Below are 21,197 nucleotides of genomic sequence, written 5' to 3' on the forward strand. Positions count from 1 at the left end.
TGTGGGTGACTTGTCACTCAAACCAAATCAAATCACATTTATTTATATAGCCCTTCGTACATCAGCTGATATCTCAAAGTGCTGTACAGAAACCCAGCCTAAAACCCCAAACAGCAAGCAATGCAGGTGTAGAAGCACGGTGGCTAGGAAAAACTCCCTAGAAAGGCCAAAACCTAGGAAGAAACCTAGAGAGGAACCAGGCTATGTGGGGTGGCCAGTCCTCTTCTGGCTGTACCGGGTGGAGATTATAACAGAACATGGCCAAGATGTTCAAATGTTCATAAATGACCAGCATGGTCGAATAATAACAAGGCAGAACAGTTGAAACTGGAGCAGCAGCATGGCCAGGTGGACTGGGGACAGCAAGGAGTCATCATGTCAGGTAGTCCTGGGGCACGGTCCTAGGGCTCAGGTCCTCCGAGAGAGAGAAAGAAAGAAAGAAAGAGAGAATTAGAGAGAGCATATGTGGGGTGGCCCGTCCTCTTCTGGCTGTGCCGGGTGGAGATTATAACAGAACATGGCCAAGATGTTCAAATGTTCATAAATGACCAGCATGGTCGAATAATAGTAAGGCAGAACAGTTGAAACTGGAGCAGCTCTACCAGAACCTCAGTTTAAATCTGTTTAAATCTACCATAAAGAACCTCTAGCCCCCATCCTCCATTTTCACAAATTATGGCATAACAAGGAGTAATACAGCTGGCTGCCTTTTTTGTTTCTTGATATATTAACGTTGCAGCCGAAATGGAACCCTATTCCCTATTTATAGTGCAGCCGGCCAAGAAAGTAGTGCACTAAATGGAGATTAGAGAGACAAATGTGGAATAGGGTGCTATTTCACCCAAAGCAATGCACGGAATAGAGAATAGGGTGCCATTTTGGACACAACCAATGTTTCCTGGGATTGACCTATTACCCCTGTCTTCTCCTATGCATGTCAGGCACATCAGTAACCCAGCTGCAGGCGGAAGACCCAGACCAGGAGCCCCTCATTTTCGGGGTAGTGGGAGAGGAGGCCATGAGGTACTTTGCAGTGGAGAGAGACAGTGGAGTAGTGTGGCTACGACAGCCCTTGGACCGCGAGGTTAGAAGACACAGGCACACACACAACCACCCACACGTGCATGCGCACACCCACACAAACACACACACCCTGTCTCCATTCCCTCCCCACACTTCCTCCCTCCCTTATGAAGGGTTTTGCTGACATCTCTCTCCATCTCTTCCAGGCCAAGTCGGAGATGCAGGTGGAGTTCTTTGTGAGTGACAGCCAAGGGGTAAGAGCCAAGAGTCAACACTGTTACACATCCTGGATGTCAAGTAGCTCACACACTGTAGATACAACTCCACCTGACCAACTATTATTCACTCTGACACCTGTCTCACACGCAACGTTCAAATGCTAAAACACACTGACATTTCAACCTACACAACCCTATGGGTAATGGTTAAGACACTAAATTCATACACTCCTTCTATGCATAGAGTGTGTGTAATATTTGTATGTGTCAGGGAGTTGATTGATTGTGTATGTTACTCACTCTGACACCTGTCTAACATGTACTGTTCTGATTTTGTACATGACCTTCATTTAATTAGGCAAGTCAGTTAAGAACAAATTCTTATTTTTAATGACAGCCTAGGAACAGTGGGTTAACTGCCTTGTTCAGGGGCAGAACGACAGATTTGTACCTTGTCAGCTCGGGGATTTGATCTTGCAACCTCTTGGTTACTAGTCCAACACTCTAACCACTGCCACACCTCTCCCTGATGCACTAAAACACAATGACATTTCAACCAACACATTCCTATGGGTTAAGACACCACCCTCATTCTGTACATAGAATAAGTGTATTGTGTGTGTGTTTCTCTCGGTCTGTGTGTTTGTGTATTAAACATTAGGACCTCTTGTGCTTTCGCAGGTGGTCAAAGACACAGTGAATATTCAGATAGGAGATGTGAATGACAACTCCCCTACTTTCCATGGCCAGCCATACACAGTACACATTGCAGAGGTAGGCTACAGTCATTTATATGGAATGTGTATGGAATGTGTAAAAGCTACTGTATATAACTGTCCTCCCTAACTTGTCCCACTGTCCTTGTGGATGAAGTCTCCCCTTGGTATAGATCTAGGATCAGTTTCCCTCTTTACAATTCTAACCTTAACCATTGCTGGGGGAAATGTAAAACTGAACCAAGAAGTCTTGTGTTATGTGTGTGTGACAATTGTTTACTGATTTATGAGAAAAAGCATAGTTTCTCTTGCTCGATATAATACACAGACAGTGAGAATCTTTGAGTCAATGTCTATAATTGGTTGACTTATCAGACATGCAACTTTACAACAACTTGGCAGTGCAAATGGCCTGCATGATAACCAACCACTGGTTTGGGAGTCCTCTTCTTTCTCATATATGGAGAAAGTCATCCAAATTGCCATACAAATATAACAAAAACTCTCCCTCTGCAGTGGTCCTCAATCACTCCCACTACAGCTTTTCTTTCTCTCTCTCAGGCTACTACCTCCACTAAGTCTCTCCCTCCTATTTCAGTCTCTATCTCCCTCCCTCTTCCTCTGTTAGTCTCTATCTCCCTCTTACAGTTTCCCTCACTCTCTGGTCCGAAGGAGTAGAGGGAGGGGGGCAGGCTCACCCCCCTTCTCGCTCTCTCAAAATCCCCCTCTCCCTTCCTCTCTCCCCCCTCCCTTCTTTTTGCCCTCTCCCCCATCTGATTGTTGATATGAAGTAATTGCCAGAGTAGAGTAGAATGTTGAAGTCTGGAACTTCAAACAGAGGCTGAAATCTATCTCAGCCACGCACACACATATATCGTGTTGTGTTTATATTGAGTGCATAGCCTATCTCCAGTCTTCTCCAAATCTTCAAAGCCACTGGGATTTTTCCCCTCTTCAATCCATAAAGTCAAGCAAATAAATTCAGAGAAAGAGGGGGCTGTTTAGCCTGCCCCCTTTACCTTCTCCTATGAGTGGAGTGAAGAGTTGTCTCAGGTCTCTCTCTGTGTTTTTTCAGGGTTCTCTCAGGATTGTCTGAGGGTTCAATCAGGGTTTTCTCTGCATTATTTGAGGTTCTCTGAGTTCTAGTTACAAAGAGCTGCTAAGCTTACATTTTTTTATTTGAACCTTTATTTAATTAGGCAACTCAGTTAAGAACAAATTATTATTTACAATGACGGCCTACCCCAGACAATGCTGGGCCAATTGTGTGCCTCCCTATGGGACTCCCAATCACAGCCAGATGTGATACAGCCTGGATACGAATCAGGGATTGTAGTGACGCCGCTTGCGCTGAGATACGGTGCCTTAGACCACTGCGCCACTCGGGAGCCCACAAATTGCTGCAATTATACCTTTGAATAGATAGAGGCTTTAGGGCAGGCAAGGCAGGTTGTCCTTGCTGTAGGTACAGCATAACAACATTTTGATAGACTGTTCCGGTCTTGGATGCTAATTGCCTAATCGTGTTCCAAGCCATGATTTATTTAATGATAACCCATGGCAAATGCCTGTTTACTGAAGTGTCACTATGCATCCATAAGAGTGTTTCCACTGTTCTTTTCACATTTCTACTGTCCCAGCCAGGCAATTCATGATCATTATCTGAGGCCATGTTTGTGTATGATACATGTACTCTGGGCACCAGCTGTAGCTCACCGAATACTCAGTACTAAGCCATGGGGAAGCCGAGGACGAGATGATGCAGTGAGGGTGTTGTGACTGCGTTCCCTGTTCTATCTTGTTTCCTCCATCCCCTCCCTCCCTCTCATCCTCTTCCTCCTCCAACAACTTTCTGTCCTCTGCATTTTTATGGCCTCATTACCTCTGTGACTTCCGGTGACCTCCGTTGGGCAAAGCAAATACGCTGCGACATCACTCCATCAACCTGTCACTCACCGTATGTGCCACAGTAGCCGGCCAATCACAGATTATGACTTCCATCAGCAACTCTGAGACGATAAGCTGGTTCCTGAAGTTGAATGCAGAGAAAAACAGACAGGCAGAGAAGGAGGGGGATGGACAGAGACGGAGCTAGTTTGACGGAGAGGAAAAATAACAGAAAGGAGTGGAAAGAGATGGGAGTGAGAGAGATGTGGTATGTAGAGAGACAGAGGAGGACATTGAGGAAAAAAGTAACAATGGAAGGAATGGGAAAGAGCTGGAAGTGGGAAAGTGAGAAAACAGGAATACAGAAAACAGCTCAATGTGACCTGTGGATGGGTTGGTGTAGAGTAGTAAAGACGAGAGGAGTGTGTGTAATTGAGGAGTTGTAAAAGAGGAGTGTGTGCGCGCGTTCGCTGGCATGCGTACCGTAATTGTGGGTTTAATTTGTGGTGCTATAAAGAGTGTGAAGGGGAGCAGGTGGGCAGCTAGCATTCCCTGTGTCAGTGCTAATGAGCTGGACAGATTTACAGCAAGCAGCCATGGCACAGTGTGTGGAGACCGAGATAACTGTATGTTGCTCTGGATAACAGTGTCTGCTAAATGACTCAAATATAAATGAGACCTAATGTGTCTCAAATGGCACCCTATTCCCTATTTAGTACACTACTTTTGATTATGGCCCATCAGATCCTCCCATAGGGCTCTGGTCAAAAGTAGTGCACTATATAGGACATAATGTGCCGTTTGGGACACATTCAGAGAATATTACCCAAACACAATGTTCGACTAAAACAACAGATGGACCTCAGCCAAATTCCCCATTTAACGTAATGGTGGTAGCAGTGCTGCATACTGTGTTTTTTTGTTTTTCACATTTTAGAGTAAGTTGTATCCCTATCAGTTTACTATTTGGTATGAGCCCAAGAAAGGTGGTAATACTGTCTTTCAGCCCTATGATTCTTGATCTAAATTTAGCATAACACACCTTAAAGTACAATGTACATTAGACGTGTATACTTGAAATGTAGTCTGTGTGTCTGTCTGTCCGTTTGTGTGTGCATGCTTTATTGTGTGCTTTTGTGCATGTTTGTGTCTATGTATAACTCACTAGTTGAACAGTTTTTAATAACACCAGTCGCCCCAGGGAGTCCCAATCCATTCCCCAGCCTTTACTCCCATGCTTCCTGGCCCTAAAACCCTCTCCCACTGCGAGCTAGTCTCTGTGTCATTGACACGCCGCCACCATCAAATGCCACTACTAATGACTTTTCTGAGACTCACCCAGTGTTTTCTGTGTCCTGCTGCTCACCCCAGACCCACCCCGATCCCACAAACACACTATTTCTCCTGCTCTGTCTGTCTTTTCTTTTTTCTTTCTTTCTGACTTCCCCTCTATCTTTCTTTGAATTCCACTCTCTCCCATTCATGACTTTACACTGTATAGTTAGACAGACAGATGGAGTAATGGACATACAGAGTGGTGAATGCATGGACAGACAGACAGGCACGCGCTCACACACAAACCCCCAAAAACGTCTACCTTTTATGTACTATATCTCGCTCTGCTTATATTACCAACGCCATAACTCATCAATTATTTATTTATTGTGTTGTAGAATATTGAACACAGATAACGCAACAGTGATGCAGAGGGAGATAGTACAGCCATGCCAAGTCTGGCCCTGAAAGGCACTATACAGATGGATTGAATATATTGGCAAACAGGCAGACAGACAAGCAGGCATCCACTGCACTGCACTGCTGGATAGCTAACATTGAGCTTATCTGTTTACTCCCCCCCCACACACACACACTCAGGCAGCAGGTGAAGGAAAATCCGTCCTCAGCCTATTTCTGTATTTTCTATCTCAGTGTCCCTCACGGTGCTGATAGCTCTTACATTGGCTGCTATTTTAAACTGGTCTTCATTTTAGCTGGGGGTGGACAGGCCACACCCTAGAAATATAATGACTAGAATATGGGTGTGAATAATTTACAGTAAATGTAATCAAGGAATATTGACTTGAATGGGAATGTCCGTTTTAATCAATATATTCAATGGAGGACACAAGTTACTTAAACAATGATAGACCATAGAAAGTCAAACTGGATCAAAGCTTGAGAGTGGTCAGGTCATCATACCTGTGCAGTATCCATCTAGCTATACTACACTGTACTGACTGACACGGCATCCATGTGAGCTGATATTTCATTTATGTTACATTGATGTCACAATGATGTTGAAATCACAAGAGGTTCGAAGGATGGCTGGAGGGTTGGGCTGGGGCAGGGAGCACGGTTGGCAGGCAGGCAGACACAGACAGGCACGCAGACAGACGCATGTACGCACACACTGATCTCTCAGATTGGTTTGGCAAAGTGTATCAGAGAGTGTTCATTATGCCTGTGAATGAGATGTTTAGAGCTTGATGTTGGATTGGGCAGAACAACAGAGGACTTCCACTATTTGATGTGCCCTGTGTCACTATAAAGTAGAATTCATGTGTTCTGGTCCCTTTTTCTCTTTCTCTTTGTACAATTCAAATTATTATGAAAGCATAACTTTCACCTAATAATTTACACCTCTGTGTATCACATTATCCTGCCTGAAGTTATTATACACATATTACATTAATTGTATTAAAACCATTATTTTACATATGACCTATAAGCAATGACATTCTGAAACAATCCTATTAATTTAAGAATCTGTTAAACTAAGTAATTAATGTCGGCATAAAGAAATGGTTTGTGCTGTTGTTATTATAACTGCCTTAACAATCAAACGCTCCCACCACATATACCATAGCACGCACACACACACACACACACACATTAATGTGATTTGCTCTATGCGTAATGGTTTCTGTATCGTCTCTGAAAGATGAAATTGAATGGGGTGGTTAGTGAGAAGTGACTGGGTGACACTAATACCAAGAGCCATGGAGAGAAGGGTGGAAGGAAGGATAGATTGAGAGAGGGAGATGGAGGGGGTAGGGGGGGAGAGGATGGATGGATAGAGAAAGAGAGTGTAAATGAGGAATAGACGGAGGGAGGAGGGAGGTTGAATGGAAAGTAGTCAATATGAGATCCACCCTATAGTTGAGATTAGTTTTGGTACAACTTTTATTTTCAAGGCTTACGTTATATTAATGTCTAGAGGTCTCTCTCCATCTGTCCCTATGCATATATCTGAGAGCATTGATTAATGCTCAACACTTGATATCTTGATGTCTACTATGTGTAATACCTATTTCATCTTATACATTTGGTCTATAAAAAAGCCAAATTAACCAATAGCCTACACAGTGTTATTATGTGAGTTGAGTGCACTTTAAAAGGACAATAATTTGAGCTTATGTGCTAAAGTCTTCAAAAACACAAATTAATACTGTATTATTTACAGTTAACTATAGTATAACTACTGTAGTATATATAATATATATAGTTTTATATATATATATGTTTTTATAAATGAAAATGTGTTGTATTAGGTCAGCCATAGTAGTGTGACACAACTGGAAGAAATTAGTGATACAACTAGTAATTCATGTAGTGTTTTTGCAGATTGTAGTATTTACTGTATGTAGTGTTTTGTGGAAATTACTGTCGTATTTACAACTGTATTTTTGTTTTATTATCTTTGACATAGTCAAGTGGAGGCTTTTTCCTTGAGGAAACCTACAGGAGAAATACTAAATAGAAAATTGTCTATAACCTGTAGGTAGGTAGGACCGGGGTCTGAATGGATAGTATTTACTATAGTATTCTGTACTGGAGTATTTTATAGTAAACTGAAATATTTTTTCATGTGGAAACCAATTGCTTAATAAGTGTTATGTGAGTTGAGTGGACTTAAAAAGGACATAAATTTGAGCTAATGTGTTAGTTTGTTTGCTCAACAAACTCTGCTTGAAGTGAGCTGAATTTGAGTAAAATTAGAAATCCATTTTTACTTAAAACCACACCCATCATTATCACATATCCGAGTATGCTCTACTGCAGGTTGATTACAAAAAAAATGTTTATTTCAATACCTGTGTTTTTCTATGTACATTGTTTGGTTAATTAATGTTATGATACATAAAACATCATTTTCTAAACTAATGCAATCTGTTATAGTTGGACTTATTCACTCAATGTTGAGCGAACATACCATTCAACTTGAGAATGTAGATTGGTTCAGCTATACAATGCATTCGGAAAGTAATCAGACCCACTCACCTTTTCCACATTTTGTTACGTTGTAGCCTTATTCTTAAATGTATTAAATACATTTTTTCCCCTCATCAATTTACACACTATACCCCATAATGACAAAGCAAAAACATGTTTGTAGAAATGTTTGCTAATTTATAAAACAAAAAAATGGAAATATCACATTTACATAAGTATCCAGACCCTTTAATCAGTACTTTGTTGAGGCAGCGATTACAGCCTCAAGTCTTCTTGGGTACGACGCTACAAGCTTGGCACACCTGTATTTGGGGAGTTTCTCCCATTACTCTCTGCAGATCCTCTCAAGCGCTGTCAGGTTGGATGGGGAGCGTCGCTGCACAGCTATTTTCAGGTCTCTCCAGAGATATTCGATTGAGTTCAAGTCCGGAGACACAAGGACATTCAGAGATTTGTCCCAAAGCCACTCCTGCATTGACTTGGCTGTGTGCTTAGGGTCTTGGTCCTGTTGGAAGGTCAACCTTCACCCCAGTATGACGTCCTGAGCAGGCTTTCATCAAGGATCTCTCTGTTCTTTGCTTCGTTCATCTTTCCCTCGATCCTGACTAGTCTCCCAGTCCCTGCCGCTGAAAAACATCCCCACAGAATGCCACCACCATGCTTCACCACAGGGATGGTGGCAAGTTTCCTCCAGACGTGACACTTGGCATTCAGGCCAAAGAGTTCAATCTTGGTTTCATCAGACCAGAGAATCTTGTTTCTCATGGTCTGAGGGTCTTTAGGTGCCTTTTGGCAAACTCCAAGTGGGCTCTCATGTGCTTTTTACAGAGGAGTTCCTTCGTCTGGCCACTCTACCATAAAGGCCTGATTGGTGGAGTGCTGCAGAAATTGTTGTGCTTCTGGAAGGTTCTCCCATCTCCACAGAGGTGCTCTGAAGCTCATAAGAGTTACCATCAGGTTCTTGGTCACCTCCCTGACGAAGGCCCTTCTCACCCAATTGCTCAGTTTGGCCGGGCGGCCAGCTGTAGGAAGAGTCTTGGTGGTTCTAAACTTCTTCCATTTAGGAATGATAGAGGCCACTGTGTTCTTAGGGACCTTCAATGCTGCAAACATTTTTTTGTACCCTTCCCCAGATATGTGCTTCGACACAATCCTGTCTCGGAGCTCTGCAGACAATTCCTTTCGACGTCATGGCTTGGTTTTTGCTCTGACATGCACAGTCAACTGTGGGATGTTATATAGACAGGTGTGTGCCTTTCCAAATCATGTCTAATTAATTGAATGTACCACAGGTGGACTCCAATCAAGTTGTAGGAACAACTCAAGGATGATCAATGGAAACAGGATGCACCTGAGCTCAATTTTGAGTTTGAATGCACTTTATCTGATGAAAACAATGTCCATTTCATCTGTTCTCTTTAGTCGCAATGTCATTTTTTTAGGTAAACAGCTCATTTTTGAATGGTAACTGTGATAAGGATGGAGTTTGGGGCGGGTTTAGAAGTACTGAAAGGTGTGACTTTCAGCTTACAATAGGCCATAAGTATACAGCATATTGCCGATTGTCCTCACTTTGATTATGCTGTAACAACTCTATTCATTTAAATTGCAGATTAGGGCTTTCCGGAAGAACGGAAAATCTACTGTAGAAAACCTCCTTCCTTCCACATGGGCTAGGTCCGTTTTATGTGCACGGCCCATTCCATCACCCCAGCCTTCGTGCCTTGAACCTTGTGCGCTATCTCTGTGGATAAAGCTGGTGAACTGCAAGGCAATCCCATTGTGTGCCACTCGGGAGCCATGACCAATATGTTTTGTCCGGCTAATGACAGGGTTAATAATATATCTGTGAGAATATCCAAGGGGCTTTTATACAATTCTAAATGAATAATTATTGTTTGTTTTAAAAAATAACAATATTTTGGAGATTATTTCACTTTCTAATTAAGTAAAATAAGCGAGAACAATGCCATTCTTGAACAAGGTGTGAGACATTGTTACTTATTGTAAATAAAGGCCGTTTGTTATTTATAATTATTTTTTTCTGTTTTTAGTGAGAGAGAAACCTTAAACCTACAGTCATCTCATGGGTCTCCCAGTTGAGAATGGCATGGGTATTGAACCATCACCTACAGTGTTTTAGGCACTGTACAACGTGACCGGTCAGGAGTAGGCTACAGTACTAAAGTAAGAGCAAAATAATCCTAACATTTCCACACCCTAATTGTAGTCTAGGTTTCTCTTAGAATAAAAACCTTAGTGTATCACCACTAAGTAATACTGAAGTTGTGCACAATTATCAGTTTCTATTTTGGTTTATGTCGTCAGTAAGTCACAGTAGCGCCTTGGGACCCAAAAGCATAATCAGTGCTCTAACTCTCCCTTGTGCTGGTCTGGAGCAAGGAAGTACTGACACAGGGTACCGTACTAAACCACAAATTATTCTTAAGTCCCGCAGCATGATCACAAAACATTTAGTTGAGCAACGTCTGTAAGTGTCCATATAGCTGTACCATAATATTTGCACAGTTAAGCATACTATAGCTGCAACTTTGTAAACCTCCAGTTGTCCTAATGTTCCACCCACTAAAACCTCCCCCCATGTCTAGGTCTGTTGTCACTAAGACGATCAGACGGTCAGATCTCCCTGACTCACGACGCACCTTTGCGTACTAAGGCAAACTCTTGGCCGCTAAGCGACGTAGGCCAGAGGGAAATTTGGGCAGTCCCATGATGATAACATAATTAAATACTGCCACCCTTCACTAACACATTCAAAGCCCCATAGGTCTATTGCATATCTATGAGGATGCTTTTTAAGAGAACGAATCAAATAACATGGAAAACAGTAAAAAAAAAATCAATAATAACAATAATAGATCATAATAATAATAGCACAATATTATAAATTCATGCTCACATTTAGAAAATCCTAGCAAGGCTATTAGCATGTCAGTCCAGCCTGCTCAGTTCATTGGATCCAATTATTAGATATATTTTTTTTAAATTAAGAGATAATTACCTATATTGCAAGACCAGTTCTTTATGTCCATTACATGCTAAACATATTTAATGTAGTCCTCATTATATCCTTTTTTATTCCAAGAAAAACAAAGAAGGAAAAAGGAACAGATTCTGGCGGTCTTAAGCATCACACTACCCATAAAGGAATGCCTAAATTTAACTTACAATCAACACTGACACAGTCATGGCAAGATAGCCAAGAATACATGCAGTACTGACAATCCAGAGCGAGTAAACCCGACTTGCCTACTGACTAAATACTTTTTTGCCCCAATGTACCTATCACTCGACTCCTTGAACATTTGGTTGTTTACATACAATTTCTTCGACCACTAGACAAACAGTCTGCTTCTCTGCTCGGATCCTTTTGACAGTGGGGTACAAGGCACGTTGTCTCTCCACTATTTCATGGGGAAATTGTTCATTCATAGAGAATGGGGTGTTCTTCAGTTCCCTACCCTAATGTAACAAGACAATTTTCATTTTGTAGTGAGTTATCATAGCTACAATCGGACGGGGCCTTCCCTTTTCACTCTGCCACCTGAAAAGGTGAGCCCTTTGAAAATCAATTGTATTCACCTCTTCGTCCGTCATCTTGAGATTGTTTCATGAATACCTTGAATTTTTCCCCCATTGACAGATAGTGTTCATATTCATGCTCCTTTATTTCCATTTTAACAATATTATTCTTCATACTTCTGCACTTTAGACCAAGTAGTTCGGCTTTCATTGTTTTATTAACATATCTTAGCCTCTCTGTAGTGTATTTTAGGGAGAAGTTTTTAGGGTAGTTTTCAATATCTTATCTTGTCGTATTTTTTACATTTTATTACTGTAATCCATTCCTGTTTTTAAGGCCTGAATCTCCCTTGTTTGCCCAGACAATAGATCAATCTGTTTTAATTGCTCGCTCATGCTTGTAAGCAGTGCTTTATCTTCTGGAGAGATACAGTGTCTTGTGAAAGTGTTGACCTCTTGGCATTTTTCCTATTTTGTTGCCTTACAACCTGTACACAACATGCCTACCACTTTGAAGATGTAAAATATTTTTTATTGTGAAACAAACTATTCACCCCCAAAGTCAATACTTTGTAGAGCCACCTTTTGCAGCTATTACAGGTGCAAGTCTCTTGGAGTATATATCTATAAGCTTGGCACATCTAGCAACTGGGATTTTTGCCCATTCTTCAAGACAAAACTGCTCCAGCTCCTTCCAGCTGGATGGGTTCCGCTGGTGTACCGCAATCTTTATGTCGTACCACAGATTCTCAACTGGATTGATGTCTGGGCTTTGACTAGGCCATTCCAAGACATTTCAATGTTTCCCCTTAAACCACTCGAGTGTTGCTTTAGCAGTATGCTTAGGGTCGTTGTCCTGCTGGACTGTGAACCTCCATCCCAGACTCAAATCTCTGGAAGACTGAAACAGGTTTCCCTCCAGATTTTCCCTGTATTTAGCGCTATCCATATTTCCTTCAATTCTGACCAGTTTCTCAGTCCCTGCCAATGAAAAACATCCCCACAGCATGATGCTGCTTCACTGTGGGGAATCGTGTTCGTGGGTTGATGAGAGGTGTCGGGTTCGCGCCAGACATAGCATTTTCCTTGATGGCAAAAGCTACATTTTAGTCTCATCTGACCAGAGTACCTTCTTCCGTATGTTTGGGGAGTCTCCCACATGCCTTTTGGTGAACACCAAACTTGTTTGATTAATTTGTGAAGCCCAGCTCTGTGGAGTGTACGGCTTAAAGTGGTTCTATGGACAGATACTCCAATCTCCGCTGTGGAGCTTTGCTGCTCCTTCAGGGTTTTCTTTGGCCTCTTTTATTGCCTCTCTGATTAAATCCCTCCTTGCCTGGTCCGTGAGTTTTGGTGGGTGGCCTCTCTTGGCAGGTTTGTTGTGGTGCCATATTGTTTACATTTTTTAATAATAGATTTAAGGGTGCTCTGTGGGATGTTCAAAGTTTCGGATATTTTATTATAACCCAACCCTGATCTGTTTTTCTCCACAACTTTGTCCCTGACCTGTTTTGGAGAGCTTCTTGGTCTTCATGGTGCCACTTGCTTGGTGGTGCCCCCTGCTTAGTTGTGTTGCAGACTCTGGGGCCTTTCAGAAAAGGTGTGTATATACTGAGATCATGTGACAGATCATGTGACACTTAGATTGCACATAATGGACTTTATTTGACTAATTATCTGCAGGTAATTGGTTGCACCAGATCTTATTTAGGGACTTCATAGCAAAGGGGGTGAATACATATACACTCACCTCCTTTACGTTAAGTTTTTACATTTCACTTCACCAATTTGGACTATTTTGTGTATGTCCATTACATGATATCCAAATACAAATCTATTTAAATTACAGATTGAAATGCAAGACAATAGGAAAAACGCCAAGGGGGATGAATATCTTAACAAGGCACTGTAGTTATAAAAACGTCCCCCTCCAATGTTACATTTGACATTTTAGATGGTGGCTTCCCTTCAGTTTCGTTCGCAGAGTTCGAGGAAAGGTATTTTCTTTCTTTGCTTCAATGTGTCTGATTATTTTTTCGAGCATATCAAAATGCTGATAAATCAGTAGTTAACGTTCTCTATATTATCCAGAATGTTTGTTTCGCAGTTAATCAGCTAATCAGTTTTTATGATTAATTTATTGGACAAGCTGTGCCTACCACGCTGCCACCTCAACCCAACCTCCGGAAGCCAAGTTAAAAGATTTCAAATTGTGAAGACTTAGTTATTTTGTTGCTTTGACAAAGTCATTTCTGAAGATTATTTCTTTTAAGTGATTATTGATTAATTTTCCTCTGTCCCTCATTTTAAGGTCAACCTTATTACGTGATCTGAACTGTTGTTTTAATATGGTGAAACTATTCTATTTTTTAAATATATATTTTTTTAAACATGTAACATCTAATAGTCAAATCATAGAGTAATTGCAGGGGAGCTGGTTCTACTCTTTTTTTGGGACTAAGTTACACACAACCCTGCTGTGTTTGTTCCAGTCAGTCCCTAATTAATCGTTTCAGACCAAAATGGCTATTTGAGTGAGTGACATGTCAAAGACTACCATCATTGCACAATCGTTTACTGCTCGTACGTCGTTTCCAATCCAGGAGGTTGTCCAAACTGTATGTGTCTGCTGACATTCAAGAATGTTAAGTATAGACTCGGAGGTGTGTGGATGCGCGTGTGTATGCTGCCGGTTGTAAAGGTAAATCACCCTTTCCCTCTCTTTAGCTCCCCATCGTTTACTTTATCCCACTGAGCATGAAGAGCACCTTGTTTGCGTGTGTGAAAATGCTTTTGTCAGAGAGGCAGGCTGGCATCTGACTGTCCATCAATGAGAGGGGGAAGGCAGAGAGAGAAATTCAGCGAGGAATGAGCTCTCTTGCTCTTTCTCTCTCGCTCTCTCGCGCTCTCGCTCTCCTCCCCCCCCATGGGTGGTCGTGAGTTCCAAATTGAAATTAAATTGAAATGAAGAGGAAATTCTGCAACTCTTGGAGGGCAGTGGAGGACTGGAAGTTGATAAAAAAAATGTTTTAAACAGCTTGTTCATCAATTTAAAAACGAACACATTTCGGGCCTTAGCCTTCATCATGATTTTTCAGTGTGCTCCCAATTTCCATAGCCTCTCTCTCTGTCTCTCTGGTCTTGATCACAGTGAATGCTGAATCTCAACCCACTGTACTCTGAGCTCTCTGGAGGTATGACGGTACGCCCTACAGTGCATGACTCATTTACGTTAGGAACAGTGGAAATTAAGAGAACTGGAAAAAATAATTAAGTGGACTAAGATGGTTCCCAAACAGTTGGGGTGCACCATATATATATATATATATATATATATACTGTATAAAGGAAAGTCCGGCTTTAAACTTCATCTTGAAAGTTGTAATAGTAGAAAGCACAAGGTGCAATTTTGAAATTGGGTAGTGCATTATCAGTTCCTCTTGTCATTTTAATCATTGCATACCATAGAAATATATTTATAACTAATTATCTCTTAATTTAAAATGTCCAGATCAACTCGCCCATGTCAGCTAAAAAATATATATTTAGGTTTCTTAAACTTTAGATATTGTTGTAATTTTTCTGTCCATCAATTATCACATGAATACACATTAGACATGGCAAAATTGATAGAATTGCAAGAAAATGTGCTTTAAAACTGCAAAATATTAGTTGCACATCATAACAAAATGTGTAGAATTGCAGGAAATAATCCCTGCAAAATGCTCTACCAACAAGAGGGGTGTGAACAGTTTGTGTCATGATCAGTGCTTGTGCCCATAGAAATAGATGTGGCAGGTGCACAGAGGGGGCACAGGATGTTCCCCAATCTGGAAGGGGGGCCACAAGTTAAACAGTTTGGGAATCCCTGGACTATACAACATTCCATAATTATTGCAGGTGTTGGTTAATGTAACCAGGGCTGTGTAACTACCTCTGTTGTCACTACTACTGTTTAGTTCAGTTTTAGCTAACCTTGGCATAACAAACTCACGCACACACCACCAGCAGCATCATCACCTCCATCCTCATCAGACATGACAAACATAAAAAAAAAAAACCGATGAAACAGATGTTTAACCACTCAATTATAAACCCAAATGTTGACAAATGTTTGCCGCAAATGTTCCCAGCCGTTGTCATTTCAATCAATCAGCTGTTTAGTGGCTGTGTCTTTTCTGCGTCATCCCATTTGGTGGGAAAAACATATTGGTTCACGTCCGTACATCAACATGGTTCATGCGTGTGTTTGTGTGTGTGTGTGTGTGTGCACGTGATCGCGTGTGTATTTACCCGTTGTGTTTTGGAGTCAGGTGTGGTTGACATGCAAGCAAAATCTCTTACATTTTTGGCACTTTTCCTACAGTATCCGAACCCTCTTTTCAAGCTGCGATGTCCCCTTCAATGGTCACTAGGCCCTTTGGTTAGTCGTAATACTACATTACTGTCCTCCCTAACACCAACTTAGCCCCTCTACCCTCATCCCCTTCCCTCCCTAGTGTCCCTTCCTGACTATAAGTGCTTTGATGTATAATTGAGTTGTGCTCTCAGCCTCCCCTCTCCCCTTTCCCTCGCTTGCCTTCTTTCCCCCCAGGAGTTGGCTTAGAGAAAAGGTGGGTTAAAGGAGTGATGGAGAAGAGGGAACATTGGAGAGAAGGAGTAAAACCGAGACATGGTCAGAGGTGGAGGGGTTTCAAACCATATGCTTGAGATGGGATTTAATTGATGTTGGGAAAGTCACACTGACATCAGAAACAGTTGTATTAGTAACTGTCTTTTTTCAGGAGAGTCCAACTAATGAATATTCATTGGTGGATAATGTTCTCAATTGTCATACTTGAGTAAAAGTAAAGATACCTTAATAGAAAATGACTCAGTTAAAAGCAAAAGCCACCCAGTAATGTTCTACTTGAGTAAAAGTCAAAAAGTATTTTGTTTTAACCTTTCTAGCGTAACCCCTCGACAACATTCCGCTGAAAAGGCAGCGCACGTAATTCAAAAGTATTTTTTAGAAATATGTAACTTTCACATCTACCCATCGTGTCCGATTTCAAATATGCTTTACAGCGAAAGCACCACATATGACTATGTTAGGTCAAAGCCAAGTCAAAATAACAGCCATTTATTCAGCCAAAGATAGGAGTCACAAAAAGCAGAAATATAGATACAATTAATCACTAACCTTTGATGATCTTCATCAGATGATACTCATAGGACATCATGTTACACAATACATGTATGTTTTGTTCGATAATGTGCATATTTATATCCAAAAATCTCAGTTTACATTGGCGCCTTACGTGCAGTAATATTTTGATTCCAAAACATCCGGTGATTTTGCTGAAATACTCATAATAAACATTTATAAAAGATACACGTGTTATTCACATAATTAAAGATAGACTTCTCCTTAATGCAACCACTGTGTCAGATTAAAAAAAAAAAAACTTTACGGAAAAAGCATAATCTGAGAATGGCGCTCAGAACCCAAAACAGCCAGAGGAATATCCGCCATTTTGGAATCAAGAAAGTTGGAAACAACACCATACATTTTCACTTACCTTTGATGATCTTCATTAGAAGGTACTCCCAGGAATCCCAGGTCAACAATACATGACTTTGTTCCATAAAGTCCATAATTTATGTCCAAATAGCCACTTGTTGTTAAGCCCAGTAAAGCGCAGGCACTTCATCCAGACAAAAACTCGAAAAGTTCCATTACAGTCCTTTAGAAACATGTCAAACGATGGAATCAATCGTTAGGATTTTTAACATAAAACATCAATAATGTTCCAACCGGAGAATTCCTTTGTCTTCAGAAAAGAACTGGAACGAGAGGTAACTCTGTCGGGTGCACGCGTCATGAGACCGAGGCTCTCTGCCAGACCACTGACGCAAAGAGGTCTCACGAGCCCCTCCTTTATAGTAGAATCCTCAAACCAGTTTCTAAAGACGGTTGACATCTAGTGGAAGCCCTAGGAAGTGCAACCTCATCCATATCTCAATGTGTATTCAGTAGGCCAAGCTTTGAACAACTACAAACCTTAGATGTCCCACTTCCTGGTTGGATTTCTTAGGTTTTCACCTGCCATATGAGTTCTGTTTATACTCAGACATCATTCAAACAGTTTTAGAAACTTCAGAGTGTTTTCTGTCCAATACTATTAATAATATGCATATATTAGCATCTGGGACAGAGTAGGAGGCAGTTAACTCTGGGAACGCTATTCATCCAAAAGTGAAAATGAAAAGTGAAAATAGGCTTTAACGAAACACGGCTTGTAAACAAAAATAAATAGGCTTTAACGAAACACGGCTTGTAACAAAAATTAAACAGTAGCCTACCAGTAAAGTCATTGGTCACTATCTTCCTCCTCCTGTGCACTGAAACCACTGAAGTCATCTCCTTCGGTGTCGGAGTTGAATAGCCTCAGAATTGCTGCCCCTTCAACATGCTGCCCCTTCCCCACGCAGCAGTCCAGCCTTTCGAAACCCGTTGATGATAGTTTATTGGCGGCATGAATCTTGTGAAAGCGGGAAAAATCCATAAATTAGCCGCATCATTGTATAAACCGCGAGGTTCAAAGTGTGGGAATAAAGTAGCGGATTATAGTCCGGAAATTACGGTAAACAAAAATAGAGCTGTTTGGCCACATTGACCATTGTTATGTTTGGAGGAAAAAGGGGGAGGCTTGCAAGCCAAATAACACTATCCCAACCGTGAAGCATGGGGCTGGCAGCCTCATGTTGTGTGGGTGCTTTTCTGCAGGAGGGACTAGTGCACTTCTCAAAATAAATGGCATCATGAGGGAGGAAAATTATGTGGATATATTGAAGAAACCTCTCAAGACATCAGTTAAAGCTTGTTTGCAAAGGGGTCTTCCAAATGGACAATGACCCCCAAGCATACTTCCAAAGTTGTGGCAAAATGGCTTAAGGACAAGAAAGTCAAGGTCTTGGAAAAGCCCTGACCTCAATCACATAGACAATTTGTGTGCAGAACAGAAAAAGCATGTGTGAGCAAGGAAGCCTACAAACCGGACCCAGTTACATCAGCTCTGTCAGGAAGAATGAGCCAATATTCACCCAACTTATTGTGGGAAGCTTGTGGAAGGCTGCCCGAAACATTTGACCCAAGTTAAACAATTTAAAGGCAATGCTACCAAATAATACATTATGTATGTAAACTGGGAATGATGTTGAAAGATTTAAAATATGAATTAAATAATTATCTCTACTATTATTCCGACATGTCACATTCTTAAAATAAAGTGATGATCCTAACTGACCTAAGACATGGCATTTTTATTAGGATTAAATGTCAGGAATTGTGAAAAACTGAGTTTAAATGAATTTGGCTGAGGTGTATGTAAACCTCCGACTTCAACTTTAGGCCCTGGACGAGGCAGCGATGCAACTGGTCAGGATGCTCTCGATAGTGCAGCTGGTGAACTTTTTGAGGATCTGGGGACCCATGCCACATTTGTTAAGTCTCCCGAGGGGAAAAAGGTTTTGTTGTGCCCTCTTCATGACTGTCTTGGTGTGTTTGGACCATGATATTCATTGATGATGTGGACACAAAGGAACTTGAAAAACTCTCATCCCGCTTTACTACAGCCCTGTCGACGTTAACTGGGGCCTGTTCGGCCCTCCTTTTCCTTTAGTCAACAATCAGCTCCTTTGTCTTGCTCACATTGAGGGAGAGGTTGTTGTCCTGGCATCACACTGCCAGGTCTCTAACCTGCTCCCTATAGGATGTCTCATCATTGTTGGTGATCAGGCTGTTGTGTCATCAGCAAACTTAATGATTTACCCCACCCTGAGAATTAGCAACTTCTGCATACCCCGTACAATGAAATACCATGCACACTTTTGATTGTCAAACTTTGATCAGGAAACAAGACATAACCCTCTTCAATCAACAAGGAAATAAAAGGTAACCTTCACATTTCTTTTGATTCACATTAACGTGTTAATTATTAAACATTATCACCTTGCGCTTGCAACTTCAGATTACTCAATGCATGAATAGATAAATGTATATAACGGGAGACGCACAACAAAAGCTTTCAGTGCTAAACCAATTGTTAGTGCTCCAACTCAAACTCTGTTACTTTCCTCTTTACAGGTGATCAACAATCACACAATGGGATACCATCGATAGCCACACATATGCAATAAATCAATGTGCTTTTAGTAAATGGTCAGATTAATCAATATCTGGTTTATTCATCAAGGTAATTATTTAGATTAAAGCCAGATATTATGAAATATAAAAAATGTCAGGGCAACAAAACAAACCCAGGCAAGATGTAATGTAATAACAATAAGATGCTCTATCTGAGAGTTCTCAAGCGGATGCTGTGCCAGCCATCCGTCGATCAGTCAGTATCAGGCAGCTAGTGTTCTCAGTTACTTGTAGCCTACAACAAGCATGTAGGTTACTGTACTGTATAAAAATTGTAATTTGCAAGTGGAGTCAGCTATAAAAGTCCTTGGTTGCAACACTCACTACCAATTTCCAAACTGCCTCTAGAAGCAACGTCAACACAAGAACTGTTCGTCAGGAGCTTCATGAAATGGGTTGCCGTGGCCGAGCAGCCGCAAACAAGCCTAAGATCACCATGCGCAATGCCAAGCGTTGGCTGGAACGGTGTAAAGCTCGCCTCCATTGGACTCGGGAGTAGTGGAAATGCGTTCTCTGTAGTGATGAATCACGCTTTACCATCTGACAATACGATGGACAAATCTTGTTTTGGCAGATACCAGGAGAACGCTGCCTGCACCAATGCATAGTGCCAACTTTAAAGTTTGTTGGAGGAGGAATAATGGTCTGGGGCTGTTTTTCATGGTTCAGGCATGGTCCCTTAGTTCCAGTGAAGGGAAATCTTAACGCTACAGCATACAATTACATTCTAGACGATTCTGTGCTTCCAACTTTGTGACAACAGTTTGGGGAAGGCCCTTTCCTGTTTCAGCATGGCAATACCCCTGTGCACAAAGCAAGGTGCATACAGAAATGGTTTGTCGAGATTGGTGCGGAATAATTTGACTGGCCTGCACAGAGCCCTGACATCAAAACCCATGCTCGTGTCAAAACCCATGCTCGTGTCAAAACCCATGCTCGTGTCAAAACCCATGCAAGTCCCCACAGCAATGTTCCAACATCTAGTGGAAAGCCTTCCCAGAAAAGTGGCTGTTAAAGCAGCAAACGGGGGACCGACTCCATATTAATGCCCATGATTTTTGAATGAAATGTTCGTAGAACAGGTGTCCACATACCGTTGGTGTTGTTATGAATTACAATTTGTATTATGTTACAAATTTGCAAAACATACAATGTTACAAATTTGCTACATTTATGATATGTTACAAAGGGGATGGGTTAGCTAAAAGGGTTAAGGTTAGGGGAATGGTTAGCTAATATGCTAAGTAGTTGAAAAGTTGCTAATTAGCTAAAATGTTGTCTATCATGAGATTCGAACTCGCAACCTTTGGGTTGGTAAACGTTTGCGTTATGTGCCTGCCTACCCATCCACTCCGACCAACCACCACCATACTTAAGTAACCATACTAA

General features: G+C 41.4%; 1 protein-coding gene across 1 annotated transcript in view; it reads left to right on the forward strand.

Moving 5' to 3' along the window:
* LOC118363666 (cadherin-23-like) overlaps positions 1-21,197 on the forward strand; it is a 544,503-nt gene that overhangs the window by 119,680 nt on the left and 403,626 nt on the right. Inside the window, exons 4-6 of the mRNA XM_052486131.1 lie at positions 942-1,084; positions 1,230-1,277; positions 1,923-2,015. Coding sequence (XP_052342091.1) covers positions 942-1,084; positions 1,230-1,277; positions 1,923-2,015 — 284 coding nt within the window. The remainder of the gene's footprint in view (positions 1-941; positions 1,085-1,229; positions 1,278-1,922; positions 2,016-21,197) is intronic.

Source organism: Oncorhynchus keta, chromosome 3, assembly GCF_023373465.1.
Source record: "Oncorhynchus keta strain PuntledgeMale-10-30-2019 chromosome 3, Oket_V2, whole genome shotgun sequence".
Lineage (NCBI taxonomy): Eukaryota > Metazoa > Chordata > Actinopteri > Salmoniformes > Salmonidae > Oncorhynchus > Oncorhynchus keta.